The 17937-nt window shown below is 39.9% G+C and overlaps 3 protein-coding genes across 4 annotated transcripts; 1 reads left to right on the forward strand and 2 right to left on the reverse strand.

Moving 5' to 3' along the window:
* The first annotated feature begins 170 nt into the window (after positions 1-170).
* On the forward strand, positions 171-8013 carry LOC122008949 (vacuolar protein-sorting-associated protein 37 homolog 1-like). Of its 2 annotated transcripts, none has more exons than XM_042564880.1 (8): positions 171-327; positions 831-874; positions 3121-3312; positions 5479-5566; positions 6639-6678; positions 6751-6797; positions 6992-7112; positions 7722-8013. In XM_042564880.1, the coding sequence occupies exons 2-8, from the start codon at positions 849-851 to the stop codon at positions 7886-7888; spliced, it is 681 nt and encodes a 226-aa protein (XP_042420814.1). In that variant the 5' UTR covers positions 171-327; positions 831-848; the 3' UTR covers positions 7889-8013. The 2 variants fall into 2 exon arrangements, with proteins under 2 accessions (XP_042420814.1, XP_042420815.1); XM_042564881.1 differs by having other exon boundaries at positions 198-340; positions 817-874.
* On the reverse strand, positions 1378-16449 carry LOC122008947 (protein DETOXIFICATION 35-like). The gene is made up of 8 exons (XM_042564879.1): positions 16096-16449; positions 15379-16004; positions 15217-15273; positions 8921-9159; positions 8717-8835; positions 8332-8418; positions 8201-8246; positions 1378-2023 (listed from the first exon to the last, which is right to left on the reverse strand). Exons 1-8 carry the CDS (start codon positions 16414-16416, stop codon positions 1983-1985), a joined length of 1536 nt encoding a protein of 511 aa, XP_042420813.1. The 5' UTR covers positions 16417-16449; the 3' UTR covers positions 1378-1982.
* A 22-nt stretch (positions 16450-16471) lies between these two features.
* LOC122008950 (nuclear transcription factor Y subunit C-6-like) lies at positions 16472-17215 on the reverse strand. The gene has a single exon (XM_042564882.1). The coding sequence runs from the start codon at positions 17104-17106 to the stop codon at positions 16744-16746; it is 363 nt and encodes a 120-aa protein (XP_042420816.1). The 5' UTR covers positions 17107-17215; the 3' UTR covers positions 16472-16743.
* Between the last annotated feature and the right edge of the window lie 722 nt (positions 17216-17937).

Here is a 17937-nt window from a genome sequence, read left to right on the forward strand (position 1 = left end):
TAGAAATTGAATATCTATTTTTTATTTTTTAAATCACTAATATTTTTAAATAAAAATTTACTTTCTTTTAAACTGCATTTATACATTAATATATATATTTTTTCCATTTATCAAATTGAACCGGCTATGCAACGTCACCCATTGGGCCGGCGAAGACCGTTGCGGCCCAATCAACGCTTTCCCAATTGCCGCGTCGTGGGCGAGTAAACCCAGGCCATCGTCGACACCAGCGAGGAAGAGAGGGAAAGCGTCAAAGCGAAGAACCCTCCTGGCATCGACCGCTTCCCAGGAGAACGTTTCTCTTTTCTCTCTATCGTTACCGCCAAGGTATCCTTATTTGTTAGGTCGTAAGATTCTCTTATTTGTATGCATTTGGGTTCATTTTTGGACTTTTTGATAGTGTTACTGTTGATGTGTTTTTACCTGTCGAAATGACGAGAGGCTTTGAAATACGCGGATGAGAAATATAGAAATCTCAGTGCAATTTATCGGCACAAGTATCAAGATCGTTTTTTTTATCCCCGTCAATCCTCACCTTATAACTTGATGTTTCATTTTTGGGGTGTCTATGAAGGCACGATTATATAATTGTGATATTTGGTGAAAACTACATCACCTCGTATTAAAGTTTGGTTTGGTGGTTACAATATATGGATGAACTTCTGGCTATATGGATGAGAAAAAAAGTCAGATAGTTTAGATCTTTTCTATTCATTGCTATTTTTGTTCAGCGAAAATTTTCGAAAGTTCCTGGCTTTGTCATGTCTTGTTTTCACTTTGTCTACTGGTGACTGAGAAGGTTTAACTTTTTAGCAGTGCTTCTTTTGCAGATCCCAGAAGCTGCTAAAATGAATTGGAGGTTTCCAATTTTTGGGTGAGCAGTTATCCGTATGACTCAAATCTGTTATACAATGAAATCATACTCTTAATCTATGCGCAAACTATTTACCGATTTTAGGAACTTGTTCCAACTAATGAATTCAATAGTCTTAGATAGTCAATCAAATTTATATGCTTTTGTATGGTCTGGTAAATTTTATATGGTTGCTATTAGTGTTAGAGGGAGAAAACATATCTTTGTAATTACCATCTTTCCACAGAATAGTCAATAGACACCCAATCCTATTAGCTTAGACTGCATCAGTAACTTTGTTTGAGATTTGGCTCCAATTTCAGTATGACATTCATAATAAGCCATAGTTACTAGTTAACCCATTAGACTTCCTGCTCTTAAACAATTAAATTTGTATTTTCTTTTTGGTACTTGTTTCTTTGTTCTGTTGTGTTTTTTAATCACATATTTGGATGCACAACATCACAACTAGCAAATTAGTGGTTGTTAATAACACTTAAATATTTTTGTTTCCTTCATTCCCTCATGTTCATTAGTCATTTTTTTCTTGTACAGCAATAATCTGGCTATTGGGTGGAATGTGCAGTATTGATGTCTCAATTTAATCCTCTTTCGTTGTAGTACTATGTTAAAATAGTGGTTTAAAACAAAACAGAAGTTTACCTAGAAGCCAAATTATTATTGTCTACTAAATGTTGGAAGCATAAGCATATATAGCAATAATCACTTTTTTCTGCACCCGAATTGGTGAAATATAGAGCATAGTGAGGAAACTGACTTGTGTAGCTTCTGTATCATGCTGTGAGGATGTTACTGTTAGAGGTACAATCTTAAGGCATTTCATTACAAAGAAACAATCAAATTATCCTATCTTCATAATTATCTTGGAATATATCTAGTCTTCTAATTTTCTTTTGTTGTTTAATAAATCATCTGTAAACATCTATATAAAGAGGAATCTACTTTGTAATTTATTTAATCCAGAAATAAAAATCTTTGCTTTCCATTTAAGATTGTGCTAAAGCTAATCTTTCTTAAGGTTAGGTTCTCTCGATTAATATCCTTAGGGGAAGGCTGAAAGTTTGATGTGATAGTGGCCTTCCTTGGCCCACTCCGCCATTGCATAACACTAGTTTTTGCTCATCTCTCTGTCTAAAATTGGAATTTTGTTTACAAACAAAAGTTCTTCAACTTCCTTGTGCCTCCGTTGTTGTATTGCCAACCTATATCACTAACCACCAAACTCTCCCTTTTGCCTCCATCCAATTTGCTTGTGACTTGCTGCCTGTTGCGCTTCTCATAGCCTACTGCTTAAAATCTTCCATCTATTCTACCTATCATAATTGACTCTTGCTTCAACTCCAGCTTCTCTTAAATTTGCTGAAAATCTATTGTCTACTCAGTTTTCATAGCTGGCTCTTGATGTGGCTCCTGCTTTCCTTAAATTTGTCTAAGAATCTCCATGAAATTGGTGGTCTGCTCTGCCTATAAAATCCGGCTCTTGCTCTAGCTCTTGCTTTCTGAAATTTTTCTTGTATTTTTCTTTTTTTTTTTGCTTTGCCTTCTTCACCTATCATAGCTGTATCCACCATCTGCATTCCTAGTTAACCAATATCTCTCTCTTCTCTTGAGATGTAAGCTTTTTCATCATCCTCTAAGCAGAGCTACTCAGTTCCAAAGTCGATATTCCCAGATTGAGTTTGAGGGGATGTAAAGACACAAGTTTCAAGTCAATTCATTAAAAAGAAAAGATCAATAGTTGTACTTTATCTCTTATGCGTTGCTAGTTCAACTGTATATAATCTGGATGAAATAGTCTTTGACTTCAAACCTTTTGGAAGGGAAAGAAAACCACCTAGCAACTGTTCGATTTACCCACTCTAATTATTGTCTTATGAGGCAAGCTATTGTCTTAAGGTATTAGAATAGCTCTGTTCAACCATCGTTCTGAATGATATATAGTTTTTCACTTGAAACCTTTTGGAAGGAAAAGAAAACCACCTAGCAGCTGCTTGATTAAGTCACTCTAAGTTATTGTCTTATAGTTTCTGTTCAAACTGTAGCAGTTTCTGTATACAATTGTCAACACATAGGTGATTATATGGTTGGTTATTAGTTTTTAGAAGTTCGATGCCAGATTGTTATTTCATATTAAGTATTTACTGTATCTAATGTACTCTAATGTGTCTATCATTTTTATTCATTCATAGAAAACATTATTTTAGTATGATGATTTTGTTCTTGAAGTTTGCTGAATTTGTTTGCAGGGGTCCTTCACAAGCACCTCCTCAGTCAAATTTCCCAGAAATTCCTTGGAATTCTTCACAACCTTCAACTCCAAGCAATTCGTCTGGTGGCAGCGCTCATGAAAGGACCACTGTTCTTCTTCAGTCATCACCGCATGGGCAACCCTCACCTACTGAGGCCGCTGGAATAATTTCTCATTTGAAGAATAAAAGGTGCTCATGGATTTTTTTTTACCACTGTTTAACGCATTATCTCAATAATGGTATGTTAGATTATATAGTTCACAATTTAGAATTCAGTCTCACAATAATCTTTCATTGGGTATTTTTTCTATTAGTCATCATTATATGCTAATGAATACTTCCACAAAGTGTTTATTTTGGAATCTGAAATGTTTTATGATATGGAGTCTGAAGTGTTTTGTTGTGATGACTGTATTGCTCTATTGGTTGTAGTTATGTTATCAAGTAGTCAGTTTATGAATCTGTTGTAAGAGAGAGACAAAGCATAATTGTCTCTATATGCTCTTTTCTCTCAATTATTTTTATGTTCATTGGAATCTCGATGGCAAATTTGACATCGAAAAATCCATCCCATGTGAAGAAGATGACTTGTAGCCGTGATGTCACCTGATGTCTGGTACCACCATCTTCATTGTGTGGTGTGTTTCAAGTCTCCTATGATATGCACTTGCTTTTGTTCTCCCTGTCTGCACATCTTATTTGTCAAACGACCTTCACCACTTCCTACCACCCTATAACATTACGTCGCCAAAAGTTGACACATTGGTCCTTGCTTCATGAGATCCCATGTGGTAAAAGGCGATTCGCTCGCCTCCAGCGCCCCCGCCAACCCGTCCCTAGGTCAACACGGAGGAGATAAATCACGGGTGACTACTAGCCATTAGTGCAAATGGCCAAGACATGAGGGAGGTGCTTCATGAGATCCCATCCACCTTATTGTGATGGCTTAATTCCTTGTCTGCATCACCTTAGGAACCCTCTCCCACAACTCTCATCATCTAAGTTCTTATGTGACATGGTGGTAAGCATTGTCCTTTGTCTTGAATATCATACAACTTCCTGTTTGATGGTCATATGGCAGTCAAACTCTTTGCCACTGTTTAGCCTACATGACAACACATCAAAGTATGCATCTTCTCCTACTACCTGTTTGTTGCTGCTGATTAACCTTGTCACTACATACATCCAACATCATCGAGTGTGCAACATACCTTCTTTCTTCTGTTAAGCCTTAACTCTGCTGCTCACTTGGAGCATCACACCTTTCTTCTAGTAGTTTGATGGTTTGACTCAGGCTAAGTTAGGCACAAGGAGGTCTAGGTTCTGAAGGATACCAGCTCAAGATTTAAAAGAACATTTTTTAAAGAATAAAAATTTGTTAAGGAATAAAAAAGGAAAGGGCCAACATTTTAAAACCATTTTCTCTCTCTCCTCTCTTTTACTCGAGTTGAAATATCTTGTAATTTTGTCACCAATTTTTCCACTTATTGTTATCTAGTTGCTGCAGGACTGTTGTTTTCATCCAACATCTTTATTTTCTCAAAATCAATGCAGACTTTCTGTCTTCTCTCTTCACATCTTCTCCCTCTCTCAAATTAAACTTTATTCTTTCTTTTCCCATATTTCTAAGAGTAGATGTTAGAAAATTAATCTCATTTTTTTGTCCTCAGCACTCATATTCAATGATTCTCTTTATTGATTGCAAGAAGAGATAGGTTAGTTTCTCTTTCATCCAATGTTTTCTCTATTACTCTATCTCTTCAGTTTATGCTATATTTTTTTTCTTGTTTCTTAGCAACTCCAAAGAGTGCCATCTCCCAAGGCGTGACACTCTTTTTCTCTGTCAATATCAGAACTTTACTTATCTTATTTTCTTCTCCTTATTTGCTGTTAAGAGTATACTGTAGGAGATGTAGGTTCTTGGTTCCTTTATTCATAGTCAGGGAGAACTTATTAGTACTTTGGCGTGGAAGCCTACTGCTGATACAACTGTGTGATTTAACTGACTTGAGGCTACGGACTATACTGCTGATATTCTGGGAAGCACCCTATACAGTTCAACTTTTTTTTCTATTATTTTTTACCTTTAAATGAAGAAAAGATGGGGAGAAAGAGGGAAAAAGACATGCAAGAAAGAGAGCAGAGCAGAATGTCAAGATATATACTATCAACTAGAGAATATTAAAATAAAATCCTTTTGTTCTGCATGTTCTGCATTGTTTTATTTTAGGGTTGGCTTCTGGATAGATATTGCTAAATGGTAAGTCAGCATATCCTGAAAAATAATCATTATAGCATAATGCTTCTCTCTTCCAATCTGTTTCGTTTTCAGCATTATTTCTGTATCTTTTGCAGCGCTGATGAACTGAGGAGGTTGTTATCAGACAAGGAAGCATATGGAGCCTTTTATAATTCCCTTGACCAAGTGAAAGTTCAAAATAATGTGAGCATGAGAAGAACGCCCCTACTTTCTTTTTATCCTTTTTAGCGGTCCCCATATGGAGGGAGGTACATGCAGGTACACATGTCATAGGCGCATGATGGGGTAAATCCTAGGTCATCAGTTCTTGAGAATCGACCCCTAACCATTACGTCAGAGATGCCATGCGCCCACCGTCTGCGCTACGCCCTGGGGGCTACTTTTTTTCCTACTCAGTTCAATAATCAATCACCACATATTTTGGTTGTTTTATTGTTTCCTCTGGTACAGTTTGCTTTAGAAGAATGGAGTCTTTCTTCCATATTTGTTTACATAATCTTCAATCAATCATATCCTTGTAGTAGCCTACATGTTTTAGAAAGTTGTTGTTTTTGATAAATTACATTAGGTTAGTGAATAAGAATCTCATATAAAATGCTTTTAGGTGTTCTTACCTTATTATCTTTGAACTGATGCTTCAGAATGCTTGTTTTCTTGACTTGAGTTCGTTATTTTGTCGATGATTGCCTAAGAAACTCGTTGTATATGTACCATTGGAATATGGGTGTCCTTCATTAGTAACATATCAGATAGGGTGCCAGTGATTTCAGATTTTCCCCTCTGTTTCTTTTGCTTGGCATAGAAGAAGATCAAATCATATAAAGATTCTTGTTTAACTATTGACAACCTTGATTACTGAAAAAGAGCTCTGGCTTTTTATTCCCACATCAAATAACATCTTGGAGTGTTAGAAAGTGATTCTTCAACGACATCCACACAATGAGATGCAATCAGTACACCTCTAATATTTATTAGAGGAAATAGGCTGAAATAAACATATTAAAACAAGTGATTCTCCACACAATCCTTACACCTCTAATGATCATTAGAGGAAATAGTTAGGCTGTAATGCACATTTGAAGTTGGATTTTATACTTCTTCAAAATATGTTTGTTTTGTCTGGTTAACATATTATTTTGTTGGTCATAAATTTTTTTTTTTCTATTGTTGTCAATTGTCTCGGAACTGAATAGTTTGCATATAGTTTGAGCATTTTACAATACAATTACTAACAACATGTTCGATATTCTGTCAGCTAAGACATGAACTTCGGAAGGAGACTCTGCAGCTTGCTAGTAAGTATTCTTTTCTGCTACGAGCACATTTTGTTTCTTGAAATTGTTTTATTAGAGAAGCAAAATTTGCAGAGGAGAACTTGGAAAAGGAACCTCAAATTTTGGAGCTTAGAAACCAGGTAAGTTTTTTAGTTCTTTCTTTTTTCAAACCAAATCTCACCTTTAGGTCTACAGATATCAAAATAAGTTGGTCTATTCGGCGGGGGTCTTTTGTCGTCTGTTTTAAGAAAGTTTATGCCTTTTGTTATTGTTTTCTTTATCAGGTAAGCTGTTTCCCTCTTTTCTTATGTCTAAATTTCATATATACACACAGTGCACAATTATTCGGACGACCGAGTTGGCAGCTGCTCGAGAAAAGTTAGCTGAACTGGAAAGGATAAAGGAACAAACTCTCAGTTGCTGTTCTCCATCTGGTCTCCTCGAAAAGTTGCACGGTAAACATTTACACTATCTCGGTTTGGAAGTATTGTGTGTTCTAGTGTGATTTTACTGGAATAGATAGAATACAAACGATATATCCTATGGATCATACACTTGAAACTAAAAATGAAAAATATCAGCATGATTTAGCGAAGAGGAACAATTTGCTCAACCTGATTGACACTCAGAAGAGTATCAAGCAAAGGAAAGAATGAAAAAAGAAATACAGTAAGTGATATTTGGGCCGCTTTAGCTAAAATCTTGGCATCTATGTTTCAGGTAGGGTTGAGTCATAGTAAGTGATATTTGGGCCGCTTTAGCTAAAATCTTGGCATCTATGTTTCAGGTAGGGTTGAGTCATATCGCAGTGTGAGGTCTAACATCAGGTGCTTCTTATGAAGAACTCCTTTTGTACCGATGCACAATGAGATTATTCACTAATAAACTTAGTTTAGACGAGCCAAACAACTTAGGTGAATGCCTGATGATTTCGTTGAAAGGCCTCACAATGTTTTTAGCTGCTAAACAAACTCTGCCTTTTAAGTCTAAAAGTTTCTTTCTGCAAGTATTTAGGGTTCTTCAATCTTATCCTTTACAAACGATAATTCTTCTCTGTTGCTTAGAGGGAATGAAAGAAGTGGACAAGGAGTCAGAGGCGCTGCACCGGCAGCTCCTCGAGAAGGAGGTCGACCTCCCAAGTTTTGTGCAGAAGTACAAGAAGCTCCGCACCGTTTATCACAGGCAGGCACTGCTCCGTCTGGCAGCCAAGACATCGGGGCTCACAGCTTAGGAAGCTGTAACTAGAACTCTTTGCAATTGCTTATAAGATGGCAATGTAATGTGCCGCCAAAACTTTTGTACATGTGCGCGCGCACACTCAATTGATTCTTGATTCAACTCTTGGACAATCTAAAAGGTTCCAGTGAAAATCATGTTTGATACAAAACCTAAACCGACTCAAAACCTTAACTCCTATCACAAAAAGACATTCATTGACATCTTTCTCACAGAGCATGAAAAAGAAAACAACTAAAAGAAACCAAATCTTCTCTAGAGAAGTGTTATGCTGATCGAGATCAAAATCATTTCTGTTCTGTTCCATCTTCTTGTCCGCCCCACAATCGCACGCGTTCTGCGGCTTGGACTGCCTGCAAATTCACAATTCAGGAAGTCTAAAAGCTCAATTTAGTTTGCATCAAATCTATAGAAGGAACAGTTATTTTTAGATTTCACCTCAGCCTTCCAATCTGTTTTCCAGATTATGAACAGCAGAACCAGGGTTTGGATAAAAGTCCCACAAAGCATACCGAACCAAATTCCCTGAGAACACAAGTCCAACTTTAGCACCATGTTTTACTTGAGATGCCGTGAAGGCACTCTTTTGTTCTAGTTGGATCGGTTAGGCCCGATGATCTAACCGTGTTGGTTAGGTTGGAGGTTCCGATCGAGCTATGTCAATCGGTTTATTCAGGTGAGTCGGGAGAAGCTAGTGGAGCAAGTGAGTGAGACACAAATTGGGTAGTCCAAACTGACTAAACGGTTATTTTGATTTGTGTTAAGCTTTAAACTCCCTCTAGTTGTGTAATGTTATCCTTTTCGACATCCGTATTGATAATACCTGAACTCCCCAATGGAAAACATAACCCATGAGAAACCCGAGCGGGAGCCCGAAAATGTAGTAGCAAGCCAAGTTGATGTATGCGACAAGAGCTTGCCAACCACCTCCAACAGCCACACCTGCATTGTATCGAGCAACACGAAATTCACAAAATTTTACTCATAATTATGAAAAACTCATTAAAATAAATAAATAAAGTTTTACCTGAAATAACTGGCTGGATGCTGTTGAGAACCATGGTGATTCCTAGAAGATAAGCTATTTGGGCCACTGCCCTCTGCATGTCTATGTCATTTGTGAAGATGGCACTGAAGTGGTTGCGAGTGGCGAGTAAGAGCACCATGCTGAGCAGCCCGATCGCAAGCGACTGAACCAGCACCACGATCACAGCGTACATGGTCGCTCGCGGTCGGCCCGACCCGAGTTCATTTGAGACTCGGATGCTGTGAAAGTGGTGCGATCAAAGTTAGTGATCCTTCTAAACATGATTCGTGACAATGGCTAAGTTATTCACTTATTTAATGATGAAAAAAAATTAAAACGATATACTTTCATGTTTTTTTTTTTTTAAAAAAAAATCAAAATAGCATCTCATCTCTAATTTGATGTGTGAAATACCTTCTTTATATTCTATTTAGAATAATTTTGCCTCCGGAACTATACTGTAACGGTAGGACATTTAGGTTGTCACTTAGACACTAATAGTTCGAGCCTTAGTTATGACGAATTTATAATAATTTTTTTTCTAAATGGGGCACGCAACTAAAAGATGTTAGACTTCTGGATTGCCCGCTGCGAGCGCTTCCCGATTTACCCTGGTAGGCTGATAGGAAACTTCTGTGGGGCCGGGCCGGTCACCCCAGGTTCGACGTTACCCAGCCTGGTTAATCATTTTTTTTATTTTATTAATATTTTGCTCCCGGGGCTATGGTGCAACGACAGGACATCCAGGTTATCACCCAGGTACCAGCGGTTCGAGCCCCAGCTATGACGAATTTACAAGATTTTTTCCTCCAAATGGGGCACGCAACTAAAGAATGCTGGGCTCTGCGTTTCCCGTTCCAAGCGTTTCTCAATTTATCTTGCTGGCCGGTGGAAAACTTTTATAGGGTCGAACCAGTCACCTCAGGACCATTAGCTTATCCAACCTGATTAATCATTTTTTACTTTAGAGTAATTTTTATTAAAACTACACCATTTTAAAGTAATTTTAACTAAAGTTAGATCATCTTTGAGCAACTTTGATCAAAATTATGTCAGTTTTAAATAATTTTAACCAAAACTTCAAGATGGTACAATTTTGATTATAGTTATTCTAAAGTGATCTAATTTTAGTTACAATTATTCTAAAATAGTATAATTTTAATCAATATTACTCTAAATAGTCAATTTTGATCAAATACAGTGTGCCCTTAAAAAATTATAGCTTTGTCCAAAGCTTTTAATCAAAGTTACTCTAAAGTAGTGTAACTTTGATCAAATATACACATTGTAATCAAAATTACTCTTAAAAAACCATCTCGGTAGGTTTTGACTTTTTTTAATGCTTGTCGATTTAAAGTTTAAATCTGAGATGATATGACAAATTGACTTGTTCAACAATATTCCTATTATATATTTTCTAATTAATATTATACTAGTTACAAATTATGACTGTTATAATACAAACTTGTCATGTTTATATAATTAACAGATTGATTTATGATTTAATATATATGACAGGAGATAAAAATCTTGGTCTTGATCTACAAGGAAGTAGTGGGGTATGACACTCTTTCAATATTATTTTTTAAAAAATAATCTTATGACTTGTACCCTATTCTATTAATGCTCTTTTAATAACTTTCTAAAAAAATAAGATTTTTTTTTACACTGATCCTACCTGAGAGCGTCAATGGTTAACTCGCCGATGATTATGCGTTGAGTTTGATTGAGTCATTGATCGCTTGACCATGTGGTTCTACAAAGTCTTTCGCTAAGTCTTGAGAGGGAACACCAAAGGAAACAAATTAGAATGACAAGAAAGGAGTTCCTTGACGCAACCACTTTGACACTGCAATAAGTCCTCAGAGAAGGGGGAGAAGTAGAAAGAAATGCAGAATGACGTTAGGGTTTGATGCGTTGTGTGCACACACCTTTTCTTGTGAGGATAGGTTACCTTTTATAGGGTCATGCTTATCTACCATGTTCTCCAAGTGTCTCTAGTTTCTCGTGGCCATTACCACCCTTAAATAAATGAGCATAACCACCCATTTATTTCAGAGTAAATAGCCACATTTCCCACCTTCTTTATGGATAACGGCTATGTTATTCACGTTTTCAATAAATGATAATTCATTGCTTTGATTTTATAGCTATTGGAGGTATTTTGGCTTTGGCCACGAGTGTTCGAAATAGGGCCAAAGGGCTAAGGTCGATTGGATCCAGAGTTGGGAGTCGAGGCTGATTGGGACCATAGTCAGGAGTCGAGGGCGATTGAAATCAGAGTCGGGAGTCGAGGCTGATTGAGACCAGAGCGGGAGTCGAGGCTGATTGGAACCAGAGTCGGAAGTCATGGCTGATTGGAACTAGAGTCGGGAATCGAGGCTAATTGAGACCAGAGTCGGGAGTTGAGGCTGATTGGGATTGGAGTACACTTACTGTTGACTTTTAATTGTCACTTTGACAAGACTATTGACTTCTTTGGCCACGTGACATCTCTTGATTACTCCTGTATCACTAATTTCTCCTCTAAGTCTAGTAGAAAGAGGCGAGAGTCCAACTGACTTAATTAGTATGAAGTGGTAAGACATCTTTCTCTATCTTGATTTTACTAACATGTGGTAAAGAGCAAATAATAGGTGTGACCTTTAACAAGATCTATGCTTTAATTGATGTCACACATATTAAATGTAGGACTTGCTTTATCAGCTTTGACTTCTGAGCTCAAAAGGTGCTATTATTTTCGAGGTTATATCACATTAATGTAAGATGACTCCTAGCAGGAAAGATTGAATACCTACCTCAGTATAATAATTATTAGGAATTATCGTGATCTAAGTGTCTGATCAAATAGTCGATGATCCCCCTTCTTTCCAGATAGTCCTGATCCAATGATCCCAAACGAATGCATGAAGATATAAATTAGGTTACGAAGGCTATTGTCACATTGTGCAACCCTTGTTTGTGCATACACTGCTCTTCGTTGTCTTCTCTTTAAACTTTTTTCATTTTCTCCTTTAAGTAAATCACTTATCTTGTGTTGCTCTTTCTTCCTCGACTCTAGCCTCTTACTCTAGGTTTCCAGGGAATCAACCTCCCTCTTCAGTCGGTCCACCTTATACTTCACCTTGAGATTATCCGACTTCCCCTGATATGATTTTCCTTAAATGAAAGATTTTTGATTGCTTTGCAGCGGGGGCGTTCCTCAGGTTCTTCAGGCGTGTGGCGTGTCAACTCCACTTGCGCTAGGTAGCTTTGGCTTTTAGAGAGGCCAGCTAGGTCTCCATCTCAATTATACATACACGTATTTCATGATGACCCTGTCATATTTTTAGGAATTGTCGGTTGAAGACCATTAGCTTTGACATATGTTCAGCCCTGGTCCTAATAAATTCCTCACCAAAACCCTGAGAGAGACCTTCTGCGGCCATCTCACCATCTTTCCACCTCGCTGCCAACGAGTTGAGAAAAGTAAGATCTAATTGGAACTCTCTTGAAACTGCCTATCCTTGAGGGGCTCTCTTATCGATTGGAGTGGTACTGTCACCCTGGGCAGAAAGATCAGGCCAGGCAGTTGCACCAACTTGAGGAGCTAGGAGATTGAGTCCCAATGGAGGACACGATGAGCTAGCCCCTAGGTCTCCTTATAGAAGGAGGAAAGTTGGGGTTGTGGCCTCAAGGGGAGTTGGATCAAGTGGATGCAAGGAACTAGCATTTGTTGGGCCATCTTCTATCTCTATAGGAGGAGTCGGGAGCTGGACAGGCAGAGGCGTAGGAACGACAAGGATAGAATTCTCACACGGGAATTCTATGAGTTGGGGGGGGGGGGGGGGATCGAATCTTGAGCCCATGGTAGAGATGGGATGTGGCCAAACAACCAATGTCTTTTTTTGGTTATCTGTAAAAGGGCCCCGAAGTCCCCCGAGGGTATGGACCCATGCGCTTGCTAGTGTTTGAGGTGTCGTCTCCACCAAAGATGGTGTTGATCCGGTGGAGTCTCCCTATTGGTTGTCTCCTCCTTGGTCGAGTTAGCGATTTCAATATCATGGACCTCTAATTCAGTGTATGATAGCTTCATCGCCTGACTCCAAAAGACCTTCAACATGGTGGCGGCTGTAGAAACAAAGATAAACCTTCAATTAGAAATCAAAATTCTTAACAAAAAAAGGAGCTTACCAGAAAGCCGAAAGGGAGTTAGAACAAGGCTTAGCCTAAACATGTAAATCAATCTCTCCTCAAGTAAGGAGATGCTGTCAAATTTCAAGTCTTGCAATTGCTCTTAGGCACAAAAGTAGCCTCACTCTAGGTAATGATCTTTTAAAATAAGAGGTGGGGGTAGTTCACATTGCCAGCGAGTCAGCCAAGATACAGTACTCGGGAGTCGGACGAAAAAGAACTGTACCTTCAACCCCTTATGTGATGAAAGAAGGCCCTTGAGTAGGCCGTGGCCAACTCGAGATGAGAAGAAGAATACTTCAGTCTCCATTTTCTTTGGATAAAAGAAGCAATGTAAAAGTCGAGCAGATACAGGGATTCAGTACAAACGAAACAAGAAAACTACACCAGTTAAAATTCAAAATGAGTTTGGCCCCAACTAGGACAAGGGAATGAGAAAATATTGGGACACTTCGATTAAGAAAAGTAAGAATGGGGAAGCATAATCCACTTAACAGATGGCTTTGGAAGAAGGTCACACATCTTTAAGGAAGACAGTTAGGGCAATCGTTACCGTTGGAGGAGTATTAGACCATGATTGGCCGGAATCCCATAGGTGATTTATAATCGATCTAATGTATCACTGCTAAAGCTTCACTCCACGGACCTATACCAGGGAGTAGATGAAAACCCTACATCTATCACAGGGCCAATACCTTGTTATGCAGAAAAAGGGGATGTCCAAAGGTAGATCGGTGAACGACAAACAAAAAGAAGATGAGTGACTTATTTAAAGACAAAAAGCAGGAAACTTAAAGGGTAGATAATGAAGAATGACGTATGCACAAATAAGGGTTGCACGATGTGATAATAACTTATGTAACTTAATTTATATCTTTTGCATTTGATTGGGACTGTTGGATCAAGACCATCTTGATACTAGGGGGGACCATCAGCTATTTGATCAGGCACATAGACCACGACGACTAATAATTATTATATTGAGGTAGACGTTCAATCTTCCCTGTTAAGGGTTACCTCACATTAATATGATATAACCTTGGAGACAAAAGCACCTTCTGAGTTCGGAAGTCAAAGCTAATAAAGCATGTCTCACATTTAATAGACGTGACTATAATTAAAGCATAAACCTTGTTAAAGGTCGCACCTAGGATTTACTTTTTGCTACATGTCAGAAAAAATCAGGATAGAGAGATGTCCTGCCATATCATAATATTTCAGTCAGTCAGACTCTCACATCATTCGATTAGATTTAAACAGGTGATTAGTGATATAGGAGTAATCATGAGATGTCATGTGGTGAATAAGTCAATAGTCTTGCCAAGATAATAAATAAAAGGCAATAGCATGTGTACTCTGATCTCAATCAGTCTCGACTCCTGATTTTGATCCTAATCAACCTTGATTCCTGAATTTGGTCTCAATTAGTCTCAACTTCCAACTCTGGTCCCAATCGACTTCGATTCATTGGCCCTATTTTGAACGCTCCCAGCTAAAAGTGTCCTTTAGAAGCTTTCACTCTGTCAAATCGTCCTTTAGAAGTTTTCACTCTGTCAAATCACAAAGAGTTACGTGCTCATATAAGAAAATGTGTCAGGAGCACTTTATGATCTGTTCTTTTTTAGGAAAGTTTTGGGAAATGTGCTAATACTTTGAGATGCATGCATAACGCAACAGTGACACTATAAAATAAGTCTCCATCTACAATCGAAGGTATGTGATCCTTATATTTACACAATCTCTTTGCTACAATTCACCGGTGCTACTTTCTTCTCTCGAATGAATTATTAATTTAAGTGTCGGAGGATCAAACTCCCTATGTTGCAGCAAAACATAGAGCCTTTAAGTCAATAGCAGATGTTTATAGCTCACCGTCTTTATTGATTTGGGAGAGGATCATCCTCCTTTTCTGAGGACTTATTGGAACATCGGGATGGCTTCACCAGAGAACTTTCTGACCGTTGGTCTAATCTACTTCCTTTGGTTCCCTCTCTAAGCCTTAGCGGAAGACTTTGTAAACCCAGAGGGCCAAGCGATCAACGACTCAATCAACCTCTACACACGATCACCAATGAATTGACCATCGGCGCTCTCAGGAAGGGTCACTCACCATGTTTGATTACCTGATTGCAGCGTTCAATCCAATGAAGATCATGCCTTCCCAGCCATTGATGTTCATGCTGCCATAAATCGATAGGAATTTTTCAATCAATCGATCTCAATCTCACACTTTGAGGATCTTCTTCCTCCCCCCTCCCAATCAAACAATTGAGCATGGAGTTTACCAGATCGAGATAGAGCCAACGGCGATCTCGGCGTTGTCCAGGTGGCCGGTGAGCACGGTGAGGATCATCATGTACCAGACCTCGAGGCAAAGCATCACGGCGGAGGCCAAGGACAACCGAACGAAAGCCCAAATCTCCTTGAACGCCGCCGCCGACAACCCGGTCCACCCCGGGTTGCCGCCGCCCACCACGTACGCCACTTGCGACAGCGACACCACCCACGCCGAGATGTCGAAGGCTGCCGCCGCGCCGCCCAGGCCCCACCCGAACGCGAACAAGAACAGCGCCAGCAGGCCGACGTGGAGGAGGAGGGCCAGGAAGCTGATCCAGGCCAGCGCCGCCACTCTGCTCTGCGCCTGCAGGAACTTCTGCGTCGGGAAGTTGACGGCCAGCGCGAACATCTGCGGGATGATGCTCACGGTGAACTTCCCGGCGAGCTCCGCGATCTCCTCCTCCTGGCCGATGAGCTTCAGGATCGGGCCGGCGAAGACGTAGAGCGGGCACATGAGGACCGAAGACGAGAAGAGGATGATCCACGACCGCTGCATGTAGACGCCCAGCAGCTCCACCTGCCCGGCACCGAAGGCTTGCCCGCAGAGCGTCTCCAGCGCGCTCCCCATTCCGAGCTATGAGAAATCGACGACAAACTTCTCCGGTGATCGATGATTTGATCTTGGAAAAACAATCGATCAATGGCGAAATTATATTTCCGCTTACGAGAAGGCCGAAGGAGAAGGTGGAGACGACGTTGAGGGCGACGGCGACGGCGGAGAGCTCGAGGTTTCCGATGTGCCCGACGAAGATCTGCGTGGAGGAGTTGAACCCGAAAAGGCACATGACGTTGAACGTGATCGGAGCTCCGACGGACCAGAGCTTGTTGGATTCTGCCAAGAACAGGTCCCATGCGGCCTGAGGAGACTTCACCGGAGGGTAGTCTTCCACCTGATGCGCGACTTCCTTCTCCTCCTCGTTTGCCAGCGCCGCCGCCTCCTCGTCGAACAACCCCGCGCGATTTCTCGCCGTCAGTTCTACGTCCATGTCGGTGACGATGATTCGGTGACCGCCCTCTTCTCTCTGTTCTATCGGAGATTTTTTTTTCTTCCAAAAATGGATGCTCGTCGTCTCGTATTTGTTGATCTGTCCTGGCTCCTCAGCTCTCGGACGATGGAGAGCAAAGGGCGGAAGCAAGAACGTCCTCTCCGATCATCGAGGATTCTCACTCATATTGAAAATTGGCGATTTTAATGCTATAAATTATTCCAGAGAAATACTCTTTGATGTAATTTTTGTCTTTTACACGAGAATCGAGCGTTTCAAATCGAAATTTGATTCGAAGATTTTCGATTTTAGTATCGTTTGCTGTTCTTATTGGCCTGCAGGCGGCGGCGGCGGCGGCGGCCTAGCCTCTGCCTCCACCACCGGGAGGAGGAAATCGAACACGTCGGTGCGGGCGACGGCTGCGGCGACGTCCTCCTTCAGCAGCGTCCGGCGCTTGCCCCGGAGCGCCGCCTCCCAGCCGCGCCGGGCGAGCTCCTGGATCAGCATCTCGCAGGCCTTGGAGAACACCACTGGAGCCTCGCCGGAGATCATCCGCGGCGACGCCTCCCCTGCCGCTGTGCTGTTCCGCTTCATGATCCGCTTGATCCTGGCCAGCGGCAGCGCGTGCGGCCCCGTCCGGCCCGAGATGCCACCCACTAGAATCGACGAGTACCTCCCCGCCTGCCTCATTTTCAACTAATTTAACTAACTCCTCCTCCTTCTCCTCCTCCTCCATCGGAAGAGAGTTTATATATTTGCGTTTACTTGCATAGGTAAGCAACATGCTTACGTGCCGCCGTGCCGGCGAACACTTGACGGCCGGCAAGGCATCTAGAGAGATTTAATAATAAGGGAAGTGCCATTTTTAGAACACCCCCAAAATTTATCAGATTTTGCAAAATACTGCATTAGTTTTACTATTATGAAAATGCCTGTATTTAAAATACGACAAAAATCTAAAAGCACCCACCTTATAAAATGACCCTCATATTATTATTTTCTACCTACGTATTAAATCCATAAGATAAGTTCATAAATAATTTCATAGCTACTGTAACATTAATGTTGTTGAACAAAATATACTTATATTGTAACACTTATGAAATATGAATGTTAAATGAAAATGTTAAATTCATATTGTAACCATTATGATTTTATAATTGTAAATACGAATTATAGCATTTAGAAAATTATAATTACTATAATATAAATATTGTTGAACAGATGAAGCATGTTTGATTGGTTCCAAGTTTAAATTTAAAACTTAAAATTGACCTATCAAAAATTAAAATTACTTGAACACCGTACTTGAGAGCAATGTGTAATTTTACATGGGAACGGATGGAGTGGGATGTCTCTTTCGTAAACAAATAAAAGATACATACTGGGCAATGACAGCAAGTGTTTGTCTTCTCAATTTCTCAGGATTTTCAGGATCCAGAGTCCTAATTTCAATGAAGTAAGCGATAAATTTTCTTAAAATCGGACACATAGATTGAAAGAAAAAACACTCCTTGATTT

Source organism: Zingiber officinale, chromosome 8A, assembly GCF_018446385.1.
Source record: "Zingiber officinale cultivar Zhangliang chromosome 8A, Zo_v1.1, whole genome shotgun sequence".
NCBI lineage: Eukaryota > Viridiplantae > Streptophyta > Magnoliopsida > Zingiberales > Zingiberaceae > Zingiber > Zingiber officinale.

Excerpts from the sequence above, each read along its gene's own strand:
- LOC122008950 (XM_042564882.1), bottom strand. The coding sequence starts at position 17,106 with ATGAGGCAGGCGGGGAGGTACTCGTCGATTCTAGTGGGTGGCATCTCG.
- LOC122008949 (XM_042564880.1), top strand. The coding sequence starts at position 849 with ATGAATTGGAGGTTTCCAATTTTTGG. Across the intron at positions 875-3,120 it reads TGGAGGTTTCCAATTTTTGG|GGGTCCTTCACAAGCACCTC; the intron begins GTGAGCAGTTAT and ends ATTTGTTTGCAG. Across the intron at positions 3,313-5,478 it reads TCTCATTTGAAGAATAAAAG|CGCTGATGAACTGAGGAGGT; the intron begins GTGCTCATGGAT and ends TATCTTTTGCAG.
- LOC122008947 (XM_042564879.1), bottom strand. The coding sequence starts at position 16,416 with ATGGACGTAGAACTGACGGCGAGAAATCGCGCGGGGTTGTTCGACGAG. Across the intron at positions 15,274-15,378 it reads GTTGGCTCTATCTCGATCTG|CATGAACATCAATGGCTGGG; the intron begins GTAAACTCCATG and ends GATTTATGGCAG. Across the intron at positions 8,836-8,920 it reads CATCCAGCCAGTTATTTCAG|GTGTGGCTGTTGGAGGTGGT; the intron begins GTAAAACTTTAT and ends GATACAATGCAG.